Here is a 23,545-nt window from a genome sequence, read left to right on the forward strand (position 1 = left end):
TAATTGGTGGAGAAGTACCAAAATGTAGGGTACACTAAGTAGGGTAATGGTCTCAGACTCTTAGGAAAATTGGCCAGGTGGGGGACAGTAACAGAGGTTATACTGGACAGAGTGTGACAGGCAGCTGAACTTTCTTGGGAATTGTTCTTTCCCCTACCTTTATACACAGACCATGTTTGTAGCCTTGAGCTAGGAAACACTATTAACAATTTATATACCAAAGTAACATACTTTACTTTCATTTTCAGGCTCCTCCATTACCATCCTCCTCATCTTGATATTGTTCCACGGACATTAAACGAGACCTTTTCTGCTATTCAGGAAGTAACCCAGTTCTGCACCACTGGTTTTTGTAGCTATCTCGTAAGGCTGCTGGCTGAAAACTGTGTCTATGCAACCTTCCAAGTGCGGAGTGTCAACCAACTGGACAGGGGAGAGCTTTGCTCCTACTCCAGGACTCTCACAAAGCTGATCAGCTGTTCTTCAGAAACAAAATAATAATTTCCATGTTTTGTATATATCTGACAAAACTGGCAACATAATACAGACTACTGACTTGAAGACAACCTCTTTTATATTTCTCTATTTCTGGGCTGACGAATTGGTTTTCATCTGTCTTTTCCCCTCTTCAGAATTTTCCTTGGGAAAAAATACTAGCCTAGCTGGTCATTTCTTTGTAAGGTAGTTAGAAATTTTAAGTCTTTATTTGGTCAACTTTTTTTTAATGTGAAAAGTTAGGTAAGGAACTTTTTTACTGCTTTTATGTTTTTCTGTCTTGTTTTGAAACCATGACGGTTATTACACTTCTGGTTCCTAAATAAAATGTTTAAAAAATTTAACAGCCAAGTCACAAAGATAATGGATTGCACATAGACTAAGGAATAAACTTCAGATTTGTGATTTTTGTTTCTAATCCTGATGTAAATTTACACTATTTATAAATACGTATTTATTGCTTGAAGATATTTGTGAATGGAATGCTGTTATTTTTTCCAGATTTACCTGCCATTGAAATTTTAAGGAGTTCTGTAATTTCAAACACTACTCCTATTACATTTTCTATGTGTAAATAAAACTGCTTAGCATTGTACAGAAACTTTTATTAAAATTGTTTAATGTTTAAAGAGTTTTCTATTGTTTGAGTTTTAAAAAGACTTTATGTACAGTGCCCAGTTTTTGTTCATTTTTCAAATCTGATTATATATATTTTATATATACTTGTGTATGTATATATAATATATATAGAAATCTGGATATATATGTATAAAGATTTAGAACTTAAATTTTTCTCGTTTTAAGTTTCCCATCTATGGTAGATTTTTGAGGTGTCTACTGTAAAGTATTGCCTACAAAAGTATGATTATTTTTAAAGAAATATATATGGTATGTAACTTCAAGACCTAAAATGTCAGACTGGTTTATTGTTAAGTTGCAATTCTGCAATGACAGACCAATAAACAGATGCTGCCAAAATGTAGTATAATAGTAGAAAACAAATAGTGATTGAACTTAAAGTTTTAAAGGGCATGTTATATGGGCTTGACAAATCCTGTACATTATTTATTAGTGTTTTCTATGGAAAAGAAGATTCAGATGAAGGGCTCTATTTTAGAATGCAAATAAATTAAGAGGCTTATTTTTTAATGTTAGGCAGTTTTGACATTTCATGCTTTCCTGCTTGCATGACATGATATGGGCAGGGGAGGGAGTCTTTCAATTCTATAGCAGTAGTAAAATAGAGTAAGCTATATTAGCCTTACGGAATCACTTCTAATTAACAATAGTATTTCATATTATAATGTACCTTGCATTTGACACACATTCTCATTTTATCATGCTGCTCTTTCTAAGGTTTTTCCAGGAATATTTAGTGAAGAAGCATAGAGAATGCTCTAAGTAAAGTTATATATAACTAAAGAGAATTTATAATCCTATCTGGTGAAATGCTGTGCTGACTGGATTAACAAGTTCTCTTTTTCAGATAGTTTTGGAGTATGTTGTCCTCCTAGAAACAGTTTGAAGGCTTGAAAGCATGGAGACATTTTATCCAATTAGTTAATAATTTGGTAAATATTGAACTTGAAAATCTACTAGCAGCAGTCATCTCTTGACAGTTTCAGAAGGAAATAATTGCAAATGTAGTTTAGTGAAGAAGCAAGAGTGCTTGTCTGAGTGCTGCTTAAGATGTTTAACCACTGATATTTTTTAAAGAACTCAAGACAAACATTTTTGCAAATAAAAATTGCATGTCAAAAAGAAATTAACACAACATTGTAAATCAGCATACTTAAAAAAAAAAAAAAATTTGCAAGGCAGCTATCCAGAAGCAAAAATTATAAGAATGCTAAAGCTATGCTTAAATGTTCCTTAACCATTTCTACTTTATCTTACTAACATGTCTTATTTTCTATCATTTTATTATATAGTTTATTGCCAAGATTAACATAAGTTGTCTGATGTTTAAAAGTAAGTTAGTGGTGTTTAAGTACATATTTGAAAGTTAAATGACAAGAGTAATACTTGCTCACTTAGTCTTTGAATGGGTAAGATAGAAGACAAATGAAATATGTCAACATTACTCTGAAGTATAAGCAGATGAACAAAGTCTTACATAAACTGCTTTTTTTCCATCAATTTAACAGCTTTTATAATTTACTATTTTTCAGGTTTCAGAAAATATAGAATGATTTTTTTTTTTTTTTCTTTTTACTGCTTGTATAGATAAATCCCTCTAACCACACTCTATCTGGGTGCCTTAACATCCTAACACACACACACATTGTTTAGAGAAAGAAGCTAATACAGTGTATTTTAAAAACATGTTAATCCAGAAAGTGGGAATTAAACCATATTTTTTTCCCATTGTCACCAGCTAAACAGTAATCTTATAGTGTCGGTATAGGAGTTCAACTTGTTTAACTTATTTAAGTTAAATCAATTAAAACATTGTGGCTTCTGCATTTAGAACTGAAATCCAAGTCACTTTTCCAAAGTAGTAATTTGACAGTTAGGACTTTGAAATTACCAGTCAACTGAAGTAAAAGATCACATAATATTATGAAATTACTTTAAATGAAGTGTCTGCTTCTCAGAACGTCTTTAAATTATCATGTGTATTTTCATTTAGTCAATATATTTAGCATCTCCTAAAAAGTGAATCTGCGTAAGATGTGATCTACTCTTCATACACACGTCTCATAGGAGATTCACATTAATATGCCAAGCAAAACCTAGAAGAGATAACAAGAAGTGTGAGTGGTATTACGGCTTGCATTTCAGCAGGATTTATATCACACCTTCTAGAGCAAGAGGATTTGGGAACTAAGAGGTTAGAATAATGTTAAAGACAACTGGAGGGATAGGAAGCCTGCTATTCCATGATGGATGTTTACACTTTACCCTGTAGTTACTGTGGACCCATCCACGGAATTAAGCAAAAACAGCATTGAATTTGCAGTAGTCTTCTTGCCTGCTTTAATACACTCTCGTCTTCCACATGGCTGCCCAAGGGATAGTTCTAAAACATGGAAATTCAAGGAAGAACTGATATGTACTTTGGATGTTGTGAGTTTGGAAACGAGCGCAGATTTGAAAGACAAAGTCCACAGGACCGATTAGATGTCTACCTGTGGGTGAGGGGTGCTTCTAACTAGAATAGGAAGTAAGAGCAGAATTGTTTGTAGTCCATCCAAGTCGTTGGAATGAGAAGCTTGAACCAGAGCCATGTATCTATCTGTCCATAATCAAGGTGGTGCCAGAGGAAATCATACAAGAAGAACTGTATGGTGAGGAGAGAGAGATCAAATACCCACTTAAGAACACCAGCCTATAAGAGGAGAGGAGTTTGCAACGGAGAAGAAAGTTAAAACAGTCAAGGTGATACTAGACAAGCTAAAAGTTTTCAAAAGTGACCATACCCTGTTGGAAAGATGAGGATTAAGTGGATTTCATTGGGTTTAGCACAAGATGGTGACATTTGCCAGGGGAGCAACAACTGGATCACAGTGGATGCAAAAAGGTAATGAATTTGAGGGATGATGGAGCCACTGGTCTTTTCCAAAAGCACTGGGATTCGATTACATTGGTCGTTGTGAAATAACAAAATCATCAATTTTAAACACTGTATCATGGTCTTGAATGCTTTACACAGTAATTAATAGTTTGAGGCAAAGAGAGATCATGTAACTTGCCCGAGGTTTGTGGTTATTAAGTATTGAAGTTAAGATTGCAACTATGTTGATCTGACTCCAGAGCAAGTGCTATTCTCTCACTGCAAAGAAATAGGAATTGCTGAGTGTTTACTCCATAGCCATGCTTGAAAGAAACTTCATTTCAAATATTTCTTTAACAAAAATGTCTTAAAATGTATAACCTGTAATTAGGCCGACATTATTTTTATAGTCCAAACCAGAACCCCTTTGAGATCGAAAGGGGACAATGCTATTAGTATATTGGATAGGGCATCGGTCCTCAGATGAGGCTATTCTGAGCAAGCTGGGATATATGCCATAGTGGTTAAGTTGGTCTTAAGAAGAAGCATGTTGGAAGTAGTACTGATCTTCTAACATCATACTCCTAGATTGTTGCACTCTGTAGAATGGGAAGGAAGCATGATTACATTAGGGTCCACAATCATGGTTGGAAAAGATGGTGAATTATCAGGGTGGAAATGCAAACAATGAATTAAAGTGGAAATGAGAGAAGAAAGGGAAATTCCTGTTAAGTCTTAATGATGTCTACTAAGTTGTACCCATCCTGCTGCTGCTAACTCACTTAAGTCGTGTCCGACTGTGCGACCCCATAGACGGCAGCCCACCAGGCTCCCCCGTCCCTGGGATTCTCCAGCCAAGAACACTGGAGTGGGCTGCCATTTCCTTCTCCAATGCAGGAAAGTGAAAGTGAAGTCGCTCAGTCGTGTCCGCCTCTAGCGACCCCATGGACTGCAGCCCACCAGGCTCCTTCGTCCATGGGATTTTCCAGGCAAGAGTACTGGAGTGGGGTGCCATTGCCTTCTCCTAAAACCAAATAATGGCCTCAAGAAATGAAATAATCTTCTCAATGTACAGAGGAATATACATTTTTTAAACTCTTGGTCTGAGTACCACTTACCGGTCTAGTTTAAGGTGGGAATCTGATTTAAAATATTCAAAATACGAAAATTTTAAGTATTACTACTACTGTCACTTCAGTTGTGTCCGACTGTGCGACCCCATAGACGGCAGCCCACCAGGCTACCCTGTCCCTGGGATTCTCCAGGCAAGAACACGAGTGGGTTGCCATTTCCTTCTCCAGTGCATGAAAGTGCAAAGTGAAAGTGAAGTCGCTCAGTGGTGTCTGACCCTCAGCGACCCCGTGGACTACAGCCTTCCAGGCTCCTCCGTCCATGGGATTTTCCAGGCAAGAGTACTGGAGTGGGGTGCCATTGCCTTCGAATTTTAAGTATACCAACCTGAAAAAGATGTGGAGTCACAGTTCTCTCAGGGTTTAAAAACTATTCAGTGCCATGTGTTTTTCAGTCGCTAAGTCGCGTCCAACTCTTTGTGACCCCATGGACCCCATGCCATGTTCCTTGTTCTTCACCATCTCCCAGAGTTTGCTCAAACTAATGTCCGTTGAGTCAATGATGCCATCTAACCATCTCATCCTCTGTTGCCCCACTCCTGCCCTCAGTCTTTCCCAGCATCAGGGTCTTTTCCAGTGAGTAGGCTTTTCGAATCAGGTGGCCAAAGTATTGGAGCTTCACCTTCAGCATCAGTCCTTCCAATGAACATTCAGGGTTGATCTTGAGAATTGACTGATTTGATCTTGCTGTCCAAGGGACTGTCAAGAGTTTTCTCCAGCCCCACAGTTTGCAAGCATCAACTCTTTGACACTCAGCCTTCTTTACAGTTCAACACTCACATCCATACACAACTACTGGAAAAACCATAGCTTTGACTATACAGACCTTTGTCAGCAAAGTGATGTCTCTGAGTTTTAATATGCTGTCTAGGTTTATCATAGCTTTTCTTCGAAGGGATGGGTGTCTTTTAATGTCATGGCTGCAGTCACCGTCCACAGTGATTTTGGAGCCCAAGAAAATGTCACTGCTTCCACTTTTCCCTCATCTATTTGCCATGAAGTGATAGAACTGGATGCCATGATCTTAGTGCCAAATGATTAAACATGTCTTTTTTTATTACTATTTTTTAATAATTTTTTAAAATTAGAACATATCTTAATATGAACAACAAAAAGTTTCCTCATGAACATAAGGACTCTTTTAAAGTATTTACAATCATGTGTAAGTAAGTGTATGATGGTTTCAAATAGATTAAAGGTATGGGTAACACAAAGCAATACTCTGAATTACACCTACTTTCACATATGCCCAGAGATACAAGAGAGTAAGGGGAGAAAAGAGGAGAAAGCAAATACACAGGTGGCGCTAGTGGTAAAGAACCCACCTGCCAGTTCAGGAGACATAAGAGACACAGGTTCAGTCCCTGGGTTGGGAAGATTTTCTGGAGGAGGGCATGGCAACCCACTCCAGTATTCTTGCCTGGAGAATCCCCTGGTGGGAGGAGCCTGGTGGGCTGCAGTCCATGGGGTTGCAGAGTCAGATACAACTGAAGCGACTTAGCATGCATGCAGCTAAGTGTTAACTTTAGCTCTCCACTTTGTGATAGAGCAATATATTTGGCAGGGTGAAGCTAGATAAGAATGTTATCTTTAGAAAACTTCATATACATGATTTAAATGTCATCTTTCATTAAATGTACTCAGATGCAAATTTTGAAACGTCTGCACATGGAAAGGCTTCTATGTCTAATAAATGGAAATCAATACCCAAATCGATGATCAACAAGATTTTCTGGATTACAGTACTGAAAACATTTTAGAGGAGTAGGTACAAGTTCAAAATGATATGAGCTATTGATACATCAAAAATTTCAGTTAAGAAAACCTAATAAGTAAAGATTTGAAAATACAACTGTGGATTGTATACAAAACATGGATAGTTTTACAATATTGATCAGCCTACAAATTATCCTGTCATAAATTTTCCTGAATCAGATGGGGCTCAGAGTTCATGAAATAGAATGTCTCTGTAAGACCAACTCCATCTGCTCCTCCAGGTAATGTCAACACGAACAGTTCAAGAGCCCATTGAAGAGCCATTAGATAATTTGCTAGTTAACGCTGAAGTAAGTCCATGTCATGCTAGCACTCTGAAACCTGCATTTTAGGCTTCCTTCAGTCCCCATCTATTAATAGCTCCCCACATCTTTTCTTTTGACTTAACTTTATTTTCAAAATATATAATGTTTACAGGGTCCAAAATGCAAGAATATGCTAAAAGGTGCTTTCTGGGAAGTCTTGTTTCCATCCCTTTCACCTTTCAGTTGTCTTCACTCACCACTGATAAGTAACCATTTTCAATTTGTTAGCTTGTATTTCCTGTTTCTTTTTCCAAAAGTAAATTCGTGTATATAGTTTTAGTTCCCTTCTTTTTTTACACAAGATGTAGCATGCTGTATAGCTTTATTTGACAGAGCAAAAATGAAACAACCCAAATGTTCATCAGCTGATTAATTTTAGAATAACCATATAGAGAAATACTACTAAGCAATTAAAATTTGTTGAAGGAAAGATTTTAAAAATGTATAGTGCTTTAGAATTTTCAAAAGTTTCACACATGATTTCACATAATCCCATAACCCTTTTTTAAGGAAAAATTATTCATTCATTTTTGCACCATACCTAGCACTATGTGGGATCTTAGTCCCCCTTGTTGTTGAGTCATTCAGTTGTGTCCAACTCTTTGCGACCCCATGGACTGCAGCACGCCAAGCTTCCCTGTCCTTTAGCATCTCCTGGGGTTTGCTCCAATTCATGTCTATTGAATCAATGATCCCATCCAACCATCTCACCCCTTCTCCTCCTGCCTTCAGTCTTTCTCAGCATCAGGGTCTTTTCTAATGAGTCGGCTCTGTGCATCAGATGGCCAAAATATTGGAGCTTCAGCTTCAGCATCAGTCCTTCCAATGAATATTCAGGGTTGATTTCCTTTAGGATGGACTGGTTTAGTTCCCCTACCAGAGATCAAACCCACACCCCTGGAATGGAAGTGCCGAGTCTTAACCACTAGACCACCAGCAAAGTCCCACCCATAACCCTTTTCAAAAAATCCCCTACCCCTATGTTGTCCCTCCCCCTCCCTACTGCTAGCCACTAGTTTGTTCTCTATATCTGGTATATATATATCATATATCAAGATATATCTCTATACCTTGGCTTTTTTTTCCCACTGAATATATCCTAAGAATTATTATCAATTCATGGTACTTCACTGTTCTTTGCATGTACCATCTCCTAATGATGGACATTTGAGGAAATATTCAGTCTTTTCCTGTTTCAAATAATGTCTCAATGATCTTATGCATTTGTTTTGTATTTATGGAGGTATTTATCTTCAGGATAGAGTCCTAGAGGCTTTGATTGCTGGGCCAAAGATAAGTGCGTATATAGTTGTACTTGGTAATACCCTTCATAGTTGTATTGCACTTACCCAGCAATATATAAACATGGCTGTTTTTCCTTCAATCTTGCCTACAGACTATACTGTGGAACATTTTGATATTTTGCAAATATGATTGGTGAAAGTAAAATCTTAGGATAGCTTTAATTTATATTTCTTTTATAACTAAGGTTGAGCAATTTTTCATATATTTAGAGACTATTTGCCTGTGTTTTAAACTTGCTTTTTTTTTCTTTTGAGATACGGTTGCACACAGTAAGCTGAACAGCTCTTAAGTGCACAGTTTGGTGAGTTTCGACAAATGTGTACATTATACCTCAATCCATAATGTGTTGCCCTTGCCTTAGAAAGTTCCCTTGTGTCCTTTCCATTCTATCACCTCCTCCCTTGCTATTCCCCTGGGAACCACTTTTCTGATTTCCATCCCCATAGGTTAATTTTGCTATTCTTAAACTTCATGGGCTTCCCAGGTAGCACTAGTGATAAAGAATCCACTGGCCAATGCAGGAGATTCAAGTGATATGGATTCAATCCCTGGATCAGGAAGATCCCTTGGAGTAGGAAATAGCAACCTGCTTCAGTATTCTTGCCTGAGAAATCCTGTGGACAGAGGAACCTGGCAGGATATAGTCCATGGGGTCGCAAAGAGTCAGACCTGACTGAGCACACACACGCAAACTGCAAAGAAACGAAAACATGTAAAATGTACTTTTCTTGTATTCGACTTCTCTCACCAAGCCTAATGTTTTTCAAATTTATGTGTGTCGATGGGTGTATCAGTAATTCCTTCTTTTTTTTTATTGCTGAGTATAATCTCAATGTATGAGTAGAATACAATGTATTTATCCATTGTCCTGATATTTGCATTAGGTTGTTTCTGATTTTTGCTTCCAATTTTTGTTTTTCTGAGAATAAACATAGCTGGATCCTAAGATAGGTATATATTTAATTTCACAAGAAATTGTTAGATATCTTTTTGAAGTGGTTGTACCAGTTTACACTTCCTCCAGAAATACATGAGAGCTCTAGCTGCTCTGCATCCTTACAGACATTTGGTGGTGTTAGATTTCAGAAGTTTAGCCATTCTAGTCAATGTGTAGTATCTCCTCGAGTATATAATTTGCATTTCTGTGGTAACTAAAAGTTGAGTGGGGCTTCTTGGGTGGCTCAAATGGTAAAGAATCTGCGTGCAATGTGGGAGACCTGGGTTCAATCCCTGGGCTGGGAAGATCCCCTGGAGGAGGGCATGGCAACCCACTCTGGTATTCTTGCCTGGAGAAATTCCATGGGCAGAAGAGCCTGGCGGGCTGCAGTCCATGGGGTCACAAAGAGTTCGACACGACTAAGCGACTAACACTTTCACTTTCTTTCAAAAGTTGAATATCCTTTCATGTGTATGTTGATCATTCATATATCTTTCATGAAGTGTGCAAATCTTTTGCTCAAATGAGGGTTCCTTTTTTGTTACTGATTTATGGAAGGCTCCTTGTATAATCTGATTATAAGATGTTTGTCAGACATTTGCATTACAAATAGTTTTCCCAGTCTGACATTTGCCTTTTTATTTTCTTAATGGTGTCTTGATGAGCTAAAGTCTCAATTTTGATAATGTCTATTTTATCCATTTTTATAATGTTTAGGTTTTTTTTTTTTTTTTTTTGTCTCAAAGGTATTCTGCTATATTTTCTACTAGGAGCCTTATAGTTTCAGTTTTTACATTTAGATTCTTTACCTCTGAGCTGTAAAAACTTGGGGAAGCCAGTTTTTACATTTAGGTCTGTGAGTCATCTCAATTTAGTTTTTGTGTTTTGTGAAGTCTTTCAATCAGCTAGTGTACATTTTCCAAGTTTTCATTTTCAAAATTGTTTCAGCTATTCTGGCTCTTTTCATTTCTCGATGAATTTTAGCTTGTCAATTAAAAAAAAAACTCTGTTGGAATTTTGACTGACACTGTATTGAATCTTAAGCTCAATTTGTGGAGATTTGACATCTTGACGATACTGAGTGTTCAGACTCATGAAAAGCATATTTCTCCATTGATTTAGATCTGTAATTTCTCTCAGCAGTATTTTATGGTTTTCAGTAAACAGATCTTCATATTGCTAAGTTTTTTATATTTTTGAGACTATTGTAAATTGTGTGCTTTAAAAAATCTAATTTCCAATTGTTTGTTGCTATTTTATAGAACTATAATTGATTATTGAATATTAACCTTATGTCCTGCAACCTTACTTAGCTCATTTATTAGTTCTAGTAGCTTTTCTGTAGATTCTTGAGGGTTTTCTACATAAGGAATTATACCACCTGTGAATAAAGTTAGTTTAACTGCTTCCTTCCCAACCTGGGTACCTTTTATTTCTTTTTCTTGCTTTTTTGCACCGGCTTGAACCTCCAGTACAACGTTGAAGTGGTCAGAGCAGACATCCTTGCTTATTCCCAGTTCTGGTTAATTGAAGGTTTTTCATAGATTCCCCTTGAAGATTGAGGACATCCTCTTCTATTGCTGGTTTGCTGAGATTTTAAAAAATCAGAAATATATGTTGAATTTAAATAAAGTGATTTTTGTGCATTGATTGAGATGATTATATGTTTTTTCTTTTTTAGTTTGCTAATATGGTGAATTTCATTGATTTTTATTAATAAAAGTTAAACTAATATTAAACTCTTGGGATAAAGCCCACTTGTTCAGCTGTTTTATTTTATATATTGGTGGATTATATATTGCCAATTTTTTTGTTGAGATTTTTATATCTGTGTGCATGAGGGATATTGGTCAACATTTGTATTTTCTGATAATGTTTTTGTCTGGTTTTTTTTATCAGGGTAATTTGGCCTCAGAGAATGAGTGGGAAAGTATTTTCTCTCCTCAGTTTTCTTGAGTTTGTATAAAACTAGTGTTATTTCTTCCTAAAATGTCTGATAGAATATTGTAATTACCAGATTATTTTCTTTAACATATGTATTTCTTCTGGAGTGAGCTTTGGTAGTTTGTGGCTTTCAAGTAATTTATCATTTTAATATCTGTGGAATCTACAGTTTTTGTCATTCCTGATATTAGTGAAATTGTCTTTTTTCCTCCCCATCAGTCAGGCTAGAGGTTTACAAAATTTTCTTGATCTTCTCAAAAAATCAATTTTTTATTTCACTGTTTTTTCCCTATTGTATTTCTAGTTTTTTGTCCTCAATTTTCCCTCTCTTTATTATTTTCCTTCCTTCTGTTTACTTCAGGTTTCTTTAGCTGGTTTTATTTTAGTTTCTTTAGGTGGAAACTGAGATCATTGATTTGAGACATTTTTTAGTACAGTAAGTCCCCAACATATAAACAAGTTCTGTTCCAAGAGCACATTAGTAAGTCCAATTTGTTCACCAAGACCAACAAAGTTAGCCTAGGCACCCAACTAACACAATTGGCTCTATAATACTGTACTGTTATAGGTTTATAATACTTTTCACCAAATAAAACATAAAAACAAACACAAAAAATAGAACATTTTTTGATCTTATAGTACAGTACCTTGAAAAGTACTGTAGTATGTTATAACAGCTGGCATACAGGGGCTGGCATCAAGTGAACAGGCAAGAAGAGTTACTGACTGGAGGAGGAAGTGGAGGTGGGAGATGGTAGAGCTGAAGGATTGTCAGCAACAGAGATGGAGGGCAAGCTGCAATTTCACTCATAACTGACACTGATTGGACTGGTTCCTTGCTGGATTCAATTCTATCTACCCTCTTGAAAAAATGATCCAGTGGTGTCTGGGTAGTAGCTCTTTTTTTTCTCACTGTAGATTGCATTCTGAACAGCTGCTGCAACCTCTGTGTACCATTCTATGTTCTGTCTGGATCCTATGCCTCAAAAACGAACAGTGTCTCCTCACGTAAAGAAAATCCCCTTGCTATTTCCTATCTCCTAGAAGAAAACATAGGTAAAACATTCTCTGATATAACTTCCACCAATGTTTTCTTTGCTCAGTCTCCCAAGGAAATGGAAATAAAAATGAAAGTAAACAGTGAGATCTAATCAAACGTACAAGCTTTTGCACAGCAAAGGAAACCATAAACAGAAGACAACCTACAGAATAGGAGAAAATATTTGCAAATGATGTGACTGATGAGGGCTTAATTTTGAAAATATACAAATAGCTCATACAACTCGACAACAAAAAAGCAAACAACCCAATTTAAAAATGAGCAGAAGACCTAAAGAGACATTTCTCCAACATGAAAAGATGCTCAATATCACTAGTTATTCAGATCAGATCAGATCAGGTCAGTCGCTCAGTCGTGTCTGACTCTTTGCGACCCCATGAATCGCAGCACACCAGGCCTCCCTGTCCATCACCAACTCCCACAGAAATGCAAATCAAAGCTACAATGAGGTACTACCTCATGCTGGTCAAATGGCCATCATTAAAAAGTCTACAAAATCAAATTCTGGAGAAGGTGTAGAGAAAAGGGAACTGTCCTGCACTGTTGGTGGGAATGTAAGTTGGTGCAGCCACCGTGGAAAACAGTATGGGTTTCTCAGAAAAGTAAAAATAGAATTGATCCAGCAATCCCACTCCTGGGCACATATCAAGACAAAACCATAATTCAAAAAGATACATATACCCCTATGTTCATAGCAGCACTATTCACAATAGCCAAGACATGGAAACAATAAATGCCCATCGACATATGAATGGATAAAGATGTGGTATATATACACAATGGAATAGTACTCAGCCATAAAAAGGAATGAAATAATATTTACAATAACACAGATGCAACTAGAGATTATAATATTAAGTGGAGTCAGTCAGAAAGAAAAAGACAAATACCGTATGGTATCACATATATGGAATCTGAACTATGACACAAATGAACTTATCTATTGAAACAGAAGCAGAATCAGAGACATGGAGAATAGAAGGGTGGTTACCAAGGGGGAGGGCAGTGGGAGAGGCTTGAATTGGGAGTTTGAGATTAGCAGATGCAAACTGATATATATAAAATGGATAAAGAACAAGGTCCTACTAGGTAGCACAGGGAACTATATTCAATATCCTGTGATAAAACATAGTGGGAAAGAATATGAAAAAGAATGTATATGTGTGTGTGTGTGTGTAACTGAGTCACTTTGCTGTAGAGCAGTAATTAACATTGTAATTCAACTATACTTCAATAAAATATAAATCAATGAAAAGAATGAGGTGGCTACTGGAAAAAGCTCAGGTCACCAAGACATGGATCTCAAGGTGGGAGGAGGGGGACTGTCATTGGATTCCCTCAGGTGGGTTTGATTATATGGACTTCTAAGAGACCATGATAGGCCATGGTGTCCTTTCTATGAGTGTAAAGAGGTGTGAAGTGACCTTGTAGAAGGAACATTTTCTTCTAGGGCTTCAGCAGGGAACTGGAAGCCTACCTGTTTCTATGGGGAGCCCCTGAGAGATGAGACCACTTTGTCTTCTACCACTTTGGGGTCTACTGCCTCTGTATTTTAATAACTGGACTTCAGCCCCAAGTAAAACTAACTCAGAAGTCCCAGAAACTAGAGAAAAGATAATTCAGATAAGGATTGTCCAGCACAACTTGTTCAAGATAACCATTTGAATCAAAAAATATGAACATGGGAGGAGTCATTTTCAGTGCAAAATATTTTCTGAGTCAGAATTACTTCCCAAGTGCTCAATTCAGGAGCTGATTAGAAGAAAAGGATGGTTGTTGTTAAGACACAACATGGTGGCTTGCAAACTCAAGTTGAAGAAATACTTCAGTGCATAGCACAAAAACACAAAGATGGAAAATGAGGGACTTGTCATAAATTGACGTGAATGTATGCATGAATTTCTTTAGTATATACCTGAGTAGAACTGCTAGGTCATAGGATATGTGTATCTTCACCTTTGTCAGAATATGCTAAAGCATTTTCTAATGAGATGGTACCAATTTGCAGCTCATCAGCCATTTTGAGTTACTTTGCTGCACATCCTCCCCAACATTTGGGGTTATCAGACTTTTAAATGTTTGCCAATATGATATGTGTATAGTGTTATATCATCATGGTATTAATTTGTATTCCTTCTTTAACATGAAGTCAAATAGTTTTTCATATGCTTATTGGCTACTTATATTTACTTGTTCGAAATGGCTATTTCAGTGTTTTCCCCATTCTTATACTGAGTTGCCTTTTCCCCCTTCATTTGTATGTATGTATTCTTTATATATTCTGAATGAGTCCTTTTTTTCTTTAAAAAAAAAATTGTTTTTGGCAGCGACACTGGTCTTGTGGGATCTTAATTCCCTGAAAGTGAAAGTCATTCAATCATGTCTGACTCTTTGCAACAGTCCATGGAATTCTATACAGTCCATGGAATTCTCCAGGCCAGAATACTGGAGTGGGTAGCCTTTCCCTTCTCCAGGGGATCTTCCCAACCCAGGGATTGAACCCAGGTCTCCTGCGTTGCAGGTAGATTCTTTACTAACTGAGCTATCAGCAAAGCCTTCCCCGACCAGGGATCAAACCTGGGCCTGGCAGTGAAAGCGACAAGTCCTAACCACTGGACTGCCAGGGAACTAACTCCCCATGAGTCCTTTGTTAATGACTGATTTGTAAACATCTTCTCTCATTTTGTGCCGTCTTTATGTAGTCGTCTAATGAATTAAAATTTTCAAAATTTTAGTGTAGTCAAATGTATCAATCTTTTACTTTGTGATTATTGCTTTTTGTATCTTGTTTAAGAAAATGTTCCTTCGTCTCATGTCATGAAGATATTCTTCCATATTCTATTCAGAAGTCTCAAAGTTTTGCCCATATTTAGTTTTATAATCCACCAGAATGCTTATGTGAGGTATAAGGTAGGGATGAAGGTTGTTAGCCTCTTCCAATCTGCCAAATATCCTCACATAAGTAGTAATCTTTTATTATCTCCCCCTTGTTCTAATCAAGGACCTCAACTGAACACTCTCTGGCACTTCTCTCCCCTCCTGAATTTTCATTAGACCAACATAGTTCAGACCTTCTCTTTCTCTCCTACAGAAAAATGTCTCATAGAGACAGTGAACAAGATAGTGAACATGAGGCTGATTGTATAATTGATCATGAAGACAAGAAGTGCTTGATAAGAGGGAGACTACTGAAGGGCAGTATCAACAGGAAAGACCCCTCCAGGAGCAGGTAAGCTTCAGCTGGGTTTTGAAGGATGGTTAGTCCTAAGAAATCCCAAGCAGAAAAAAGAGCAAATGCAGAGGTGGGCTTGGACTCGGAGTCTGGTGGTACATTTGGGTTGGTAGTCCTTGCCACTGTGCTCTGACCTTGTGGCCTGACACTCAGGATCTACCTGGCTGTATGCCATTCCAATGGTTGGTGGTAGAACATGAATGTGAGCAGAGGTCTTGATACCATCAAAGCATTGTATTATAGCATGGTGGTTAAGTACGTGGACTCTAGAGTCAGACCTAGGCTCAAACCCCAGGTCCACTGCTTACTAGTGTGTGCCATGGACAATTGACTGCTATGCACTGAATTGTGCCCTCCTCCCCAATTCATATGTTGAAGCCCTAACCCCCAGTGTGATGTATTTGGAGATGGGGCCTTTAGGAAACAAGTAGGTTTATATGAAGTCATAAGACTGGGGCCTTCCATGATGGAATTAGTATCCTTATAAGCAAAGGCACCAGAGAACTTGCTCCCCCTCCCTGCTGTGTGGGGACATGGCAAAAAGGCTCTGTCTACATGACTGAAGCAACTTAGCACACTACAAGCTAGGAAGAGAGTTCTCACCAGACCCTGACCATGCCAGCACTCTGATCTTGAGCTTCCAGCCCCTAGAACTGTGAGACCATAAATGTCTGTTGTTTAAGCCACCCAATCTGTAGTATTTTGTTAAAGCAGCCCTAACCTAAAATGTTTATTTTCTCTAAGCCATGGCTTCCTCACCTGTGAAAAGAGTAACATAATATTTACCTCTCAGGGTCTATAGAAGAAGTAAATGCATGCAAGAAGCGAACAAGCACACAACAAAATGAAATCATTTGCTTCTGGCACACAGTAAACACTCAGTAAATCTGTGAAGTTACCTTGAGGAGTGGAAATGGGAGGAGGGCATCATTGTGACTGTGGGAAACCTTCTTCAGCAACATGGATTCTGCAAAGGAGACTAGATCAGTTTCCTTGGTCTCCATGGCATGGGGTGGAATCCGTAGTCCTTTTTCTGGACCCATGGCTAATACCCTCTCTTGAGTGAAGGGATAGGGCAGGGTCATCTATGAAGAGGTGGGTTCAAACCCCATAGATGAAGTCATTTATGTTAGACTTGCCAGAGTCTGAAGAAATCAGCCAAGCACAAAATTTTAATCAAAAATAAAAACTTGAGCTCAATCACAACTCCTTCATTGCCATCAGACACAGCTGCCTTTGAACTGTTAGGAGCATTGGACAGCCTCCTTGAGTGGGAATACCTGGGGCACTTCTTTGATGCTCTAAATCTATTTGTGAGCCGGGCCTCTGGCCATCCTGCCAATGTCCTGTTGCTCTCAATGAAGATTTTGGACCCAGACCTAACTGCCTTGGTCTTCACTAGGAGAAATGGATTCTTCTGTACAACAAGAGTGTACGTAAGTCACATGAAGACATGTACAAGAACATTGACAACAGCTTTATTTCTAATAACCCCAAACTGGCAGCAACTCAAATGTCCCTCAATGGATGAATGGATCAAGGATAGATGATATCTCCACTCAACAATAAAAAGGCACAAAGAACAGATACACACAACATGGGTACACCTCAAAAATATGTTTAGTGAAAGAAATCGGATACAAAAGAGTACACAGTGTGCAAATGAGGTGCACTTCAAGAACAGATGAAACAGATCTACGGTGGAACCGTTTGGAATTATGATGACCTTCAATGTAGGTGAGAGGGGAACAGTAGTGAATAGGAAGTTACATGGAGGACATTTCTTGGGAAATGATGGTGCTCACGTGGGTGTAGAAATCTGAAAATTCATCAAAGAGTACGCTGAAGATGTGTGCCTTTTAGGTGTCTAAGTTATACTTCAATTAAAGTAATAAGAAAGAAAGGATGGGAAGTGAGAAATGGAATCATCAATTAAACCAGTAGAGCACAAAAGAAGGCTAGATGGAAGAGTCACATCAGCATGTCCTCTGTGGAGGAGGGTAGCCAGCTGCAGTGTGGTCCCGTAAATGGAGCCAGTGTTCCCAGCCACTCTGGGGGGTAGGGGAGCTGTGCAGAGTCACCCCAAGAGGGGAGGCCTGCCTTTATCTGGGTGCAAGGATTGGGGCTACTCAGCCAGAGACTCCTCAGCCTCCGGGAACAAGTTATCACATAGTCTTTCTGAGAAGACAGACAATTTGCTAAAAATTACATAAGCTTTTGCCAGCCCTATTCAGTCTCTTAACCTCTTGGCAGCTGCTTCAGGCATGTCACAGAGCCAGTTGAGAGAGTTTCCAGAGTGGAACACATTGGGCGTTAATCCCACAGATTTGCTGCCAAATGGGAAGAAAAATGGCAACTTAAAAAAAAAAAAAACGAAAACCAAAGTAATAGTATTTACAAGCCAAGACTGCTTTACTGAAGGGCCCAAGTGTCTCCCAGAGCTTCCGCCCAATTCTGGGTTGGATGGAGTTTCCTCCTGTTCTCAGGGGGCCACTCCCACCAACACTGTGGCCTCACTTGCTTGTTCCGTCAACACTGAGCCACTTTCTTCACGAGCAGAGGTCGCTTGTCCCCTTTCACTCAGCCTAGAGTGGCCCCTGCTTCCCTTTCTTTCCTCCCAGAGGTCCTGAGAGTGGCAGGGCAAATTGGATTTCTCTCTCTCTCTTCTTTCATCTCCAACATATAGTTTTCATGCATCTCTCCACAAAAACCTCTATTATGGACACTGCAATGGACGATTACTCTTTGATATGAGTAGCCCAAAATTATGTATGTGCAACCTTACCAAAATTTTTTTAATGTATAAATATTATCCCCCTTTTCTATGAGTATACCAAGGCAATATAAACTGACTCCCACATGACTCATGACTCTAAGGAGCAGCACAAAACTCAAATGGAAACTGAGAGACAGCAGGCTGGGGGTTTAGCACTGAACCACATAAAATAAAAGAAATGGTCAGTGTGAAAATTATTTGCTCCAACTTTCACAGTCAGTCACCCAGTTTCTGAAATTCTTCGGAAACTGCGTGGGTGACTTTTTAGTTTCTAGGACTTAACTGGAAACTCAACATTAAAACTGGTTCAGTTTTTTTTTTCCAATAAGATTTTATCTCAATTTTTTTTTAAAGCAATCTTGGCACTGAAGATTAAGTCTGTCTCAAAGTCAAGGCCAAGTCTTGGAAGCCTTGGTCAAGTCCCAGTTGGCCAGACCATCTTGGACATGGCTGCTCCCAGGCCACTGAGCATACATGAGGGAGAAATCTCTGCTCTTTAATATGTCTGCATTTTTTCATAGTAAAAAAATAACTCTCCATGCTTTTTCTTTTATTCTAGGTTCATGTTAATGCTTTTTATTTTCAATAGGGACCACATATTTAATATTGTTATTAAAATAGTTTTAAAGCTCCAAAAGAATATTTATTAAATTAAAAAAATAGAACTGGTTTTGTAAAGAATCCAAAGCCCCATTATCTAAATCCAACCACTGTTAATATTTTGTTGTCTTTACTTCTAGTCTTATTTCTATGCAAAACTTTTTATTGAAAAAGAAGCAAGAGAAACAAAAACCAAAAACAGAAAAAGAAAAAGCTCAACACATATAGAGCAGTTTGGTGACCTGTTAGTTTCACTTAGCACTGAAGTCAGAGGCATTTTCTTAGGCATTTTCTTCAGCCATTATAACTTCTCTGTAAATGGTATTTTAATTTACTTACATATATAATTGTGTGGGTGCAACCCTAAATACAGGCTTCTCTGGTAGCTCAGCTGGTAAAGAATCTGCCTGCAATGCAGGAGACCCTGGTTTGATTCCTGGGTCGGGAAGATCTCCTGGAGAATGGATAGGCTACCCACTCCAGTATTCTTGGGCTTCCCTGGTGGCTCACATGGTAAAGAATCTGCCTGCAATGCAGAGACCTGAGTTCAATCCCTGGGTTAGGAGGAAGGCATGGCAACCCACTCCAGTATTCTTGCCTTGAGAATCCCATGAACAGAGGTGCCTGGCAGGCTGCAGTCCATGGAGTCACAAAGAGTTCCTCACCACTGAGCAACTAAGCACAGGACAGCACAACCCTAAATACACAGGCATTTCTCTACTCTTGGGAATTTAAATTACATACAACTTTGCTATTTAAAATAATGGTGTGATTATATAATTTCAATGCATACATCTTCTCTTTCTTATCTTTAAAATCTTTTAGTGTTGCTTTAGAAAAAAATTTTGGCAAAGTTATAGATGTATATACTTTGGAGAGTCATATAGTGATGCAGGGACTGTTGAAAAAACAACAGCTGCCCCTCACCTCTTCCTTTCCATTTGCCTTGTCACATGGTGGCAAAAAAATATCTTTCAGCTAATTCTTTGGTCTACTTACTCAGTTCAGTTCAGTTCAGTCACTCAGTCATGTCCGACTCTTTGCGACCCCATGAATCACAGCACGCCAGGCCTCCCTGTCCATCACCAACTTCCGGAGTTCACTCAGACTCACGTCCATTGAGTCGGTGATGCCATCCAGCCATCTCATCACCTGTCATCCCCTTCTCCTCCCGCCCCCAATCCCTCCCAGCATCAGAGTCTTTTCCAATGAGTCAGCTCTTCGCATGAGGTGGCCAAAGTACTGGAGTTTCAGCTTTAGCATCATTCCTTCCAAAGAACACCCAGGACTGATCTCCTTTAGAACGGACTGGTTGGATCTCCTTGCAGTCCAAGGGACTCTCAAGACTCTTCTCCAACACCACAGTTCAAAAGCATCAATTCTTTAGCGCTCAGCTTTCTTCACAGTCCAACTCGCACATCCATACATGACTACTGGAAAAACCATAGCCTTGACTAGACGGATCTTTGTTGGCAAAGTAATGTCTCTGCTTTTGAATATGCCATCTAGGTTGGTCATAACTTTCCTTCCAAGGAGTAAGCGTCTTTTAATTTCATGGCTGCAGTCACCATCTGCAATGATTTTGGAGCCCAGAAAAATAAAGTCTGACACTGTTTCCACTGTTTCCCCATCTATTTCCCATGAAGTGATAGGACCAGATGCCATGATGGTCTACTTACCACTTCTCTAAATACCAGGTTTGAATGAAGACGTCTTATTTTTTCCTATTGTCTGCATTATCTATTGAATCTCCGTTATGGAAGATAAAGATGTTTTGCTTTATTTTTTTCTTCCTAGCCCTCCCTTCCTATACACACTCTTCCCATTCTCCAAAAATGAATATATCACCATTCTGGCTAAGTCAATATGTAGTGTTATGAAAAGAAAAATTTCCACAGACAACGTGCTGTTCCAGTAGGTTTTTATTCAGTGATTCATGAATTAGGCATCATCCAATCTAGCAGACAGAAAGGAGCTCTGCAGAGCTGTACAAGGTGAGAGTTCTTTTTTCTTTCTTTTTTAAAAAAATAATTATTTGGCTGCGCCGGGTGTTAGTTGCGGCATATGGGATCTAGTTCCCTGGCCAGGGATGGAACCCAGGCCCCCTGCATTGGGAGTGTGGAGTCTTAACCACTCACTGGACAACCAGGGCAGTCCCTAGGTGAGAGATTTTAGTGGAATAAAGGGAGCAGGGACAAGGAAGTCATACTAGGCATTTGACACAAAAAGAAGTGTTGGACCAGGTTGGGTACCTTGTGTGGAGCAGGCAAACTCTGATTGGTTGGTTGAGCTAGGCCTCCTTTTTGGGGAGAGCAGAGCATAGATACTTAGTTAAATTTTGATTTGCTGGCATGTGGCTTAGCATGAGTGACTCCATCTTGGGCCTAATCTGGTTGTTTTAACAGTGTTTCGATTATTGTGTCTACGTAAATGCCATTCAAAGCTGAGCCATGTAGTACACAATGCTCATTTTTTCCTTTCCTTCATAAATTTTTTTTTCCCCTCAGAAATTAATTGTGTGGTTTATTCCTTTGCTTGGTTTTCTATATATTTACTGTTAATTCAAATCCAAATACTTCGCCAATGGTCTAAATTATCTCTCAAAACATTCAGATGCATCAGGTTTTGTATTTGCATCTTCCCAAAGGTATAGCTCTTGAAGCCTTCCAACCTGCTCCCCTGTGGACTACATAGCCCCATGCCTAGTGCACAGCTATGTCCCGGGACCAACCTTTGCCATCATCCAGGGATCTTTTCTCCTTTCTCCTGTGCTGGATCCCTTGTTTTCTATATCTCTGGTCTCTTTTATCTTGGTCTGTGTATGTGAAGTTGCTTTAATCATATCCAACTCTTTGTGACCCCATGGACTGGAGCCTGCCAACCTCCTCTGTCCATGGGATTATCCTGGCAAGAATGCTGTAGTGGGTTGCCAGTTACTTCTCAGGGGATCTTCTCAAACCGGGGATTGAACCCAGGTTTCTTGCATCGCAGGCAGATTCTTTACCATCTGAGCCACCAGGGAAGCCCTTTTCTTGGTCTACTACCCGCTTTGGGTAGAACACCTCCTCCAATAGTTTCCTAAGACAGAGTGCTTAAAAATGAAAACTTTTGAGAACTTGAATGTCTGAGATTGGTAGTTTGAACAGATTTAGAACTGACTGATAATTTGGGTAGAGAACTGAAGGTGGGAAAAAGTTGCTTTCAGAAATTCGAAGTCGCTGGCTTCTGGCTTCTAGTGCTGTTGAGAAATATGAGGCTTTTCTGGCTCTTGACCCTTTGTATGTGGTCATCTGCCCTACTCCCCAGCCTCTAGAATCTTGTAGGGTCTTTCCTTTGTCCCTAGAGCTCTGACCAGTCATGCATTGTAATGGGCTTTCCAAAAGTTCTTCCAATGTAAACACTTTCATTTTGGGAACTTTAAGTTTCTTGTTGATGATTTCTTCCAGTGTGTGTCCATGTTTGTGTCTGTATCTGAGTTTGGGTATATGGGTCTGTGTCTCTGTATATGTGTTTGTGTGTGTCCCTATGTCACCGTGTGGTGTCTGTGTCTGTGTGTGTGTCCTCTTTGGAAGTCCTATTATTGGATGATGGACCTCTTGGACTAATTTAATTAGTTTTTAATTTAAAATTTTTAATTTTTTCTCTCATTTTTAGTCTGATGTTTTGCCCTAGTTCCTGGGAATTTTTCCACTGGTCAAACCTGGAAAAGTTTGGATCACCAAAATCAGTTCAGTCACTCAGTTGTGTCCAACTCTTTGTGAACTGCAGCACGCCAGGCTTCCCTGTCCTTTAGCATGTCCCGGAGCTTACTCAAACTCATGTCCATCAAGTCGGTGATGCCATCCAACCATCTTATCCTCTGTCATCCCATTTCTCCTCCTGCCTTCAATCTTTCCCAGCATCAGGGTCTTTGCCAATGACTCAGTTCTTCGCATCAGGTGGCCAAAGATTGGAGATTGAGCTTCAGCTTTAGCATCAGTCCTTCCAATGAATATTCAGGACTGATTTCCTTTAGGATGGACTGGTCGGATCTCCTTGCAGTCCAAGGGACTCTTAGACTGTTAGAGTCTTCTCTAACACCACAGTTCAAAAGCATCAATTTTTTGGCACTCAGCTTTCTTTATAGTCCAACTCTTACATCCATACATGACTACTGGAAAAAACCATAGCTTTGACTAGACGGACCTTTGTTGGCAAAGTAATGTCTCTGCTTTTTAATATGCTGTATAGGTTCATTATAGCTTTTCTTCCAAGGAGGAAGCATTTTTTAATTTCATGGCTACAGTCACCATCTGCAGGGATTTTAGAGCTCCAAAAATAGTCTGTCACTGTTTTCATTGTTTCCCCACCTATTTGCCATGAAGTGATGGGACCGGATGCCATAATCTTAGTTTTCTGAATGTTGAGTTTTATGCCAACTTTTTCACTCTCCTCTTTCACTTGCATCAAGAGGCTCTTTAGTTCTTCACTTTCTATAATAAGGGTGGTG

At 38.9% G+C, this 23,545-nt stretch overlaps 1 protein-coding gene across 9 annotated transcripts in view; it reads left to right on the forward strand.

Moving 5' to 3' along the window:
• Positions 1 to 1,124, forward strand: part of KDM6A (lysine demethylase 6A) — a 179,975-nt gene extending 178,851 nt beyond the window's left edge. For all 9 annotated transcript variants that reach the window (XR_015158464.1, XR_015158465.1, XM_086386701.1 and 6 more), the window contains one exon: positions 249 to 1,124. Coding sequence is in view for 7 of the 9 variants with exons in the window: in XM_086386701.1 (XP_086242827.1) it covers positions 249 to 278 (30 nt within the window). In the remaining 2 variants the exon portion in view is untranslated. The remainder of the gene's footprint in view (positions 1 to 248) is intronic.
• The last annotated feature ends 22,421 nt before the right edge of the window (positions 1,125 to 23,545 follow it).

Source organism: Bos grunniens, chromosome X, assembly GCF_055505025.1.
Source record: "Bos grunniens cultivar Pamir isolate PY7600 chromosome X, Bosgru_T2T1.0, whole genome shotgun sequence".
Classification (NCBI taxonomy): domain Eukaryota; kingdom Metazoa; phylum Chordata; class Mammalia; order Artiodactyla; family Bovidae; genus Bos; species Bos grunniens.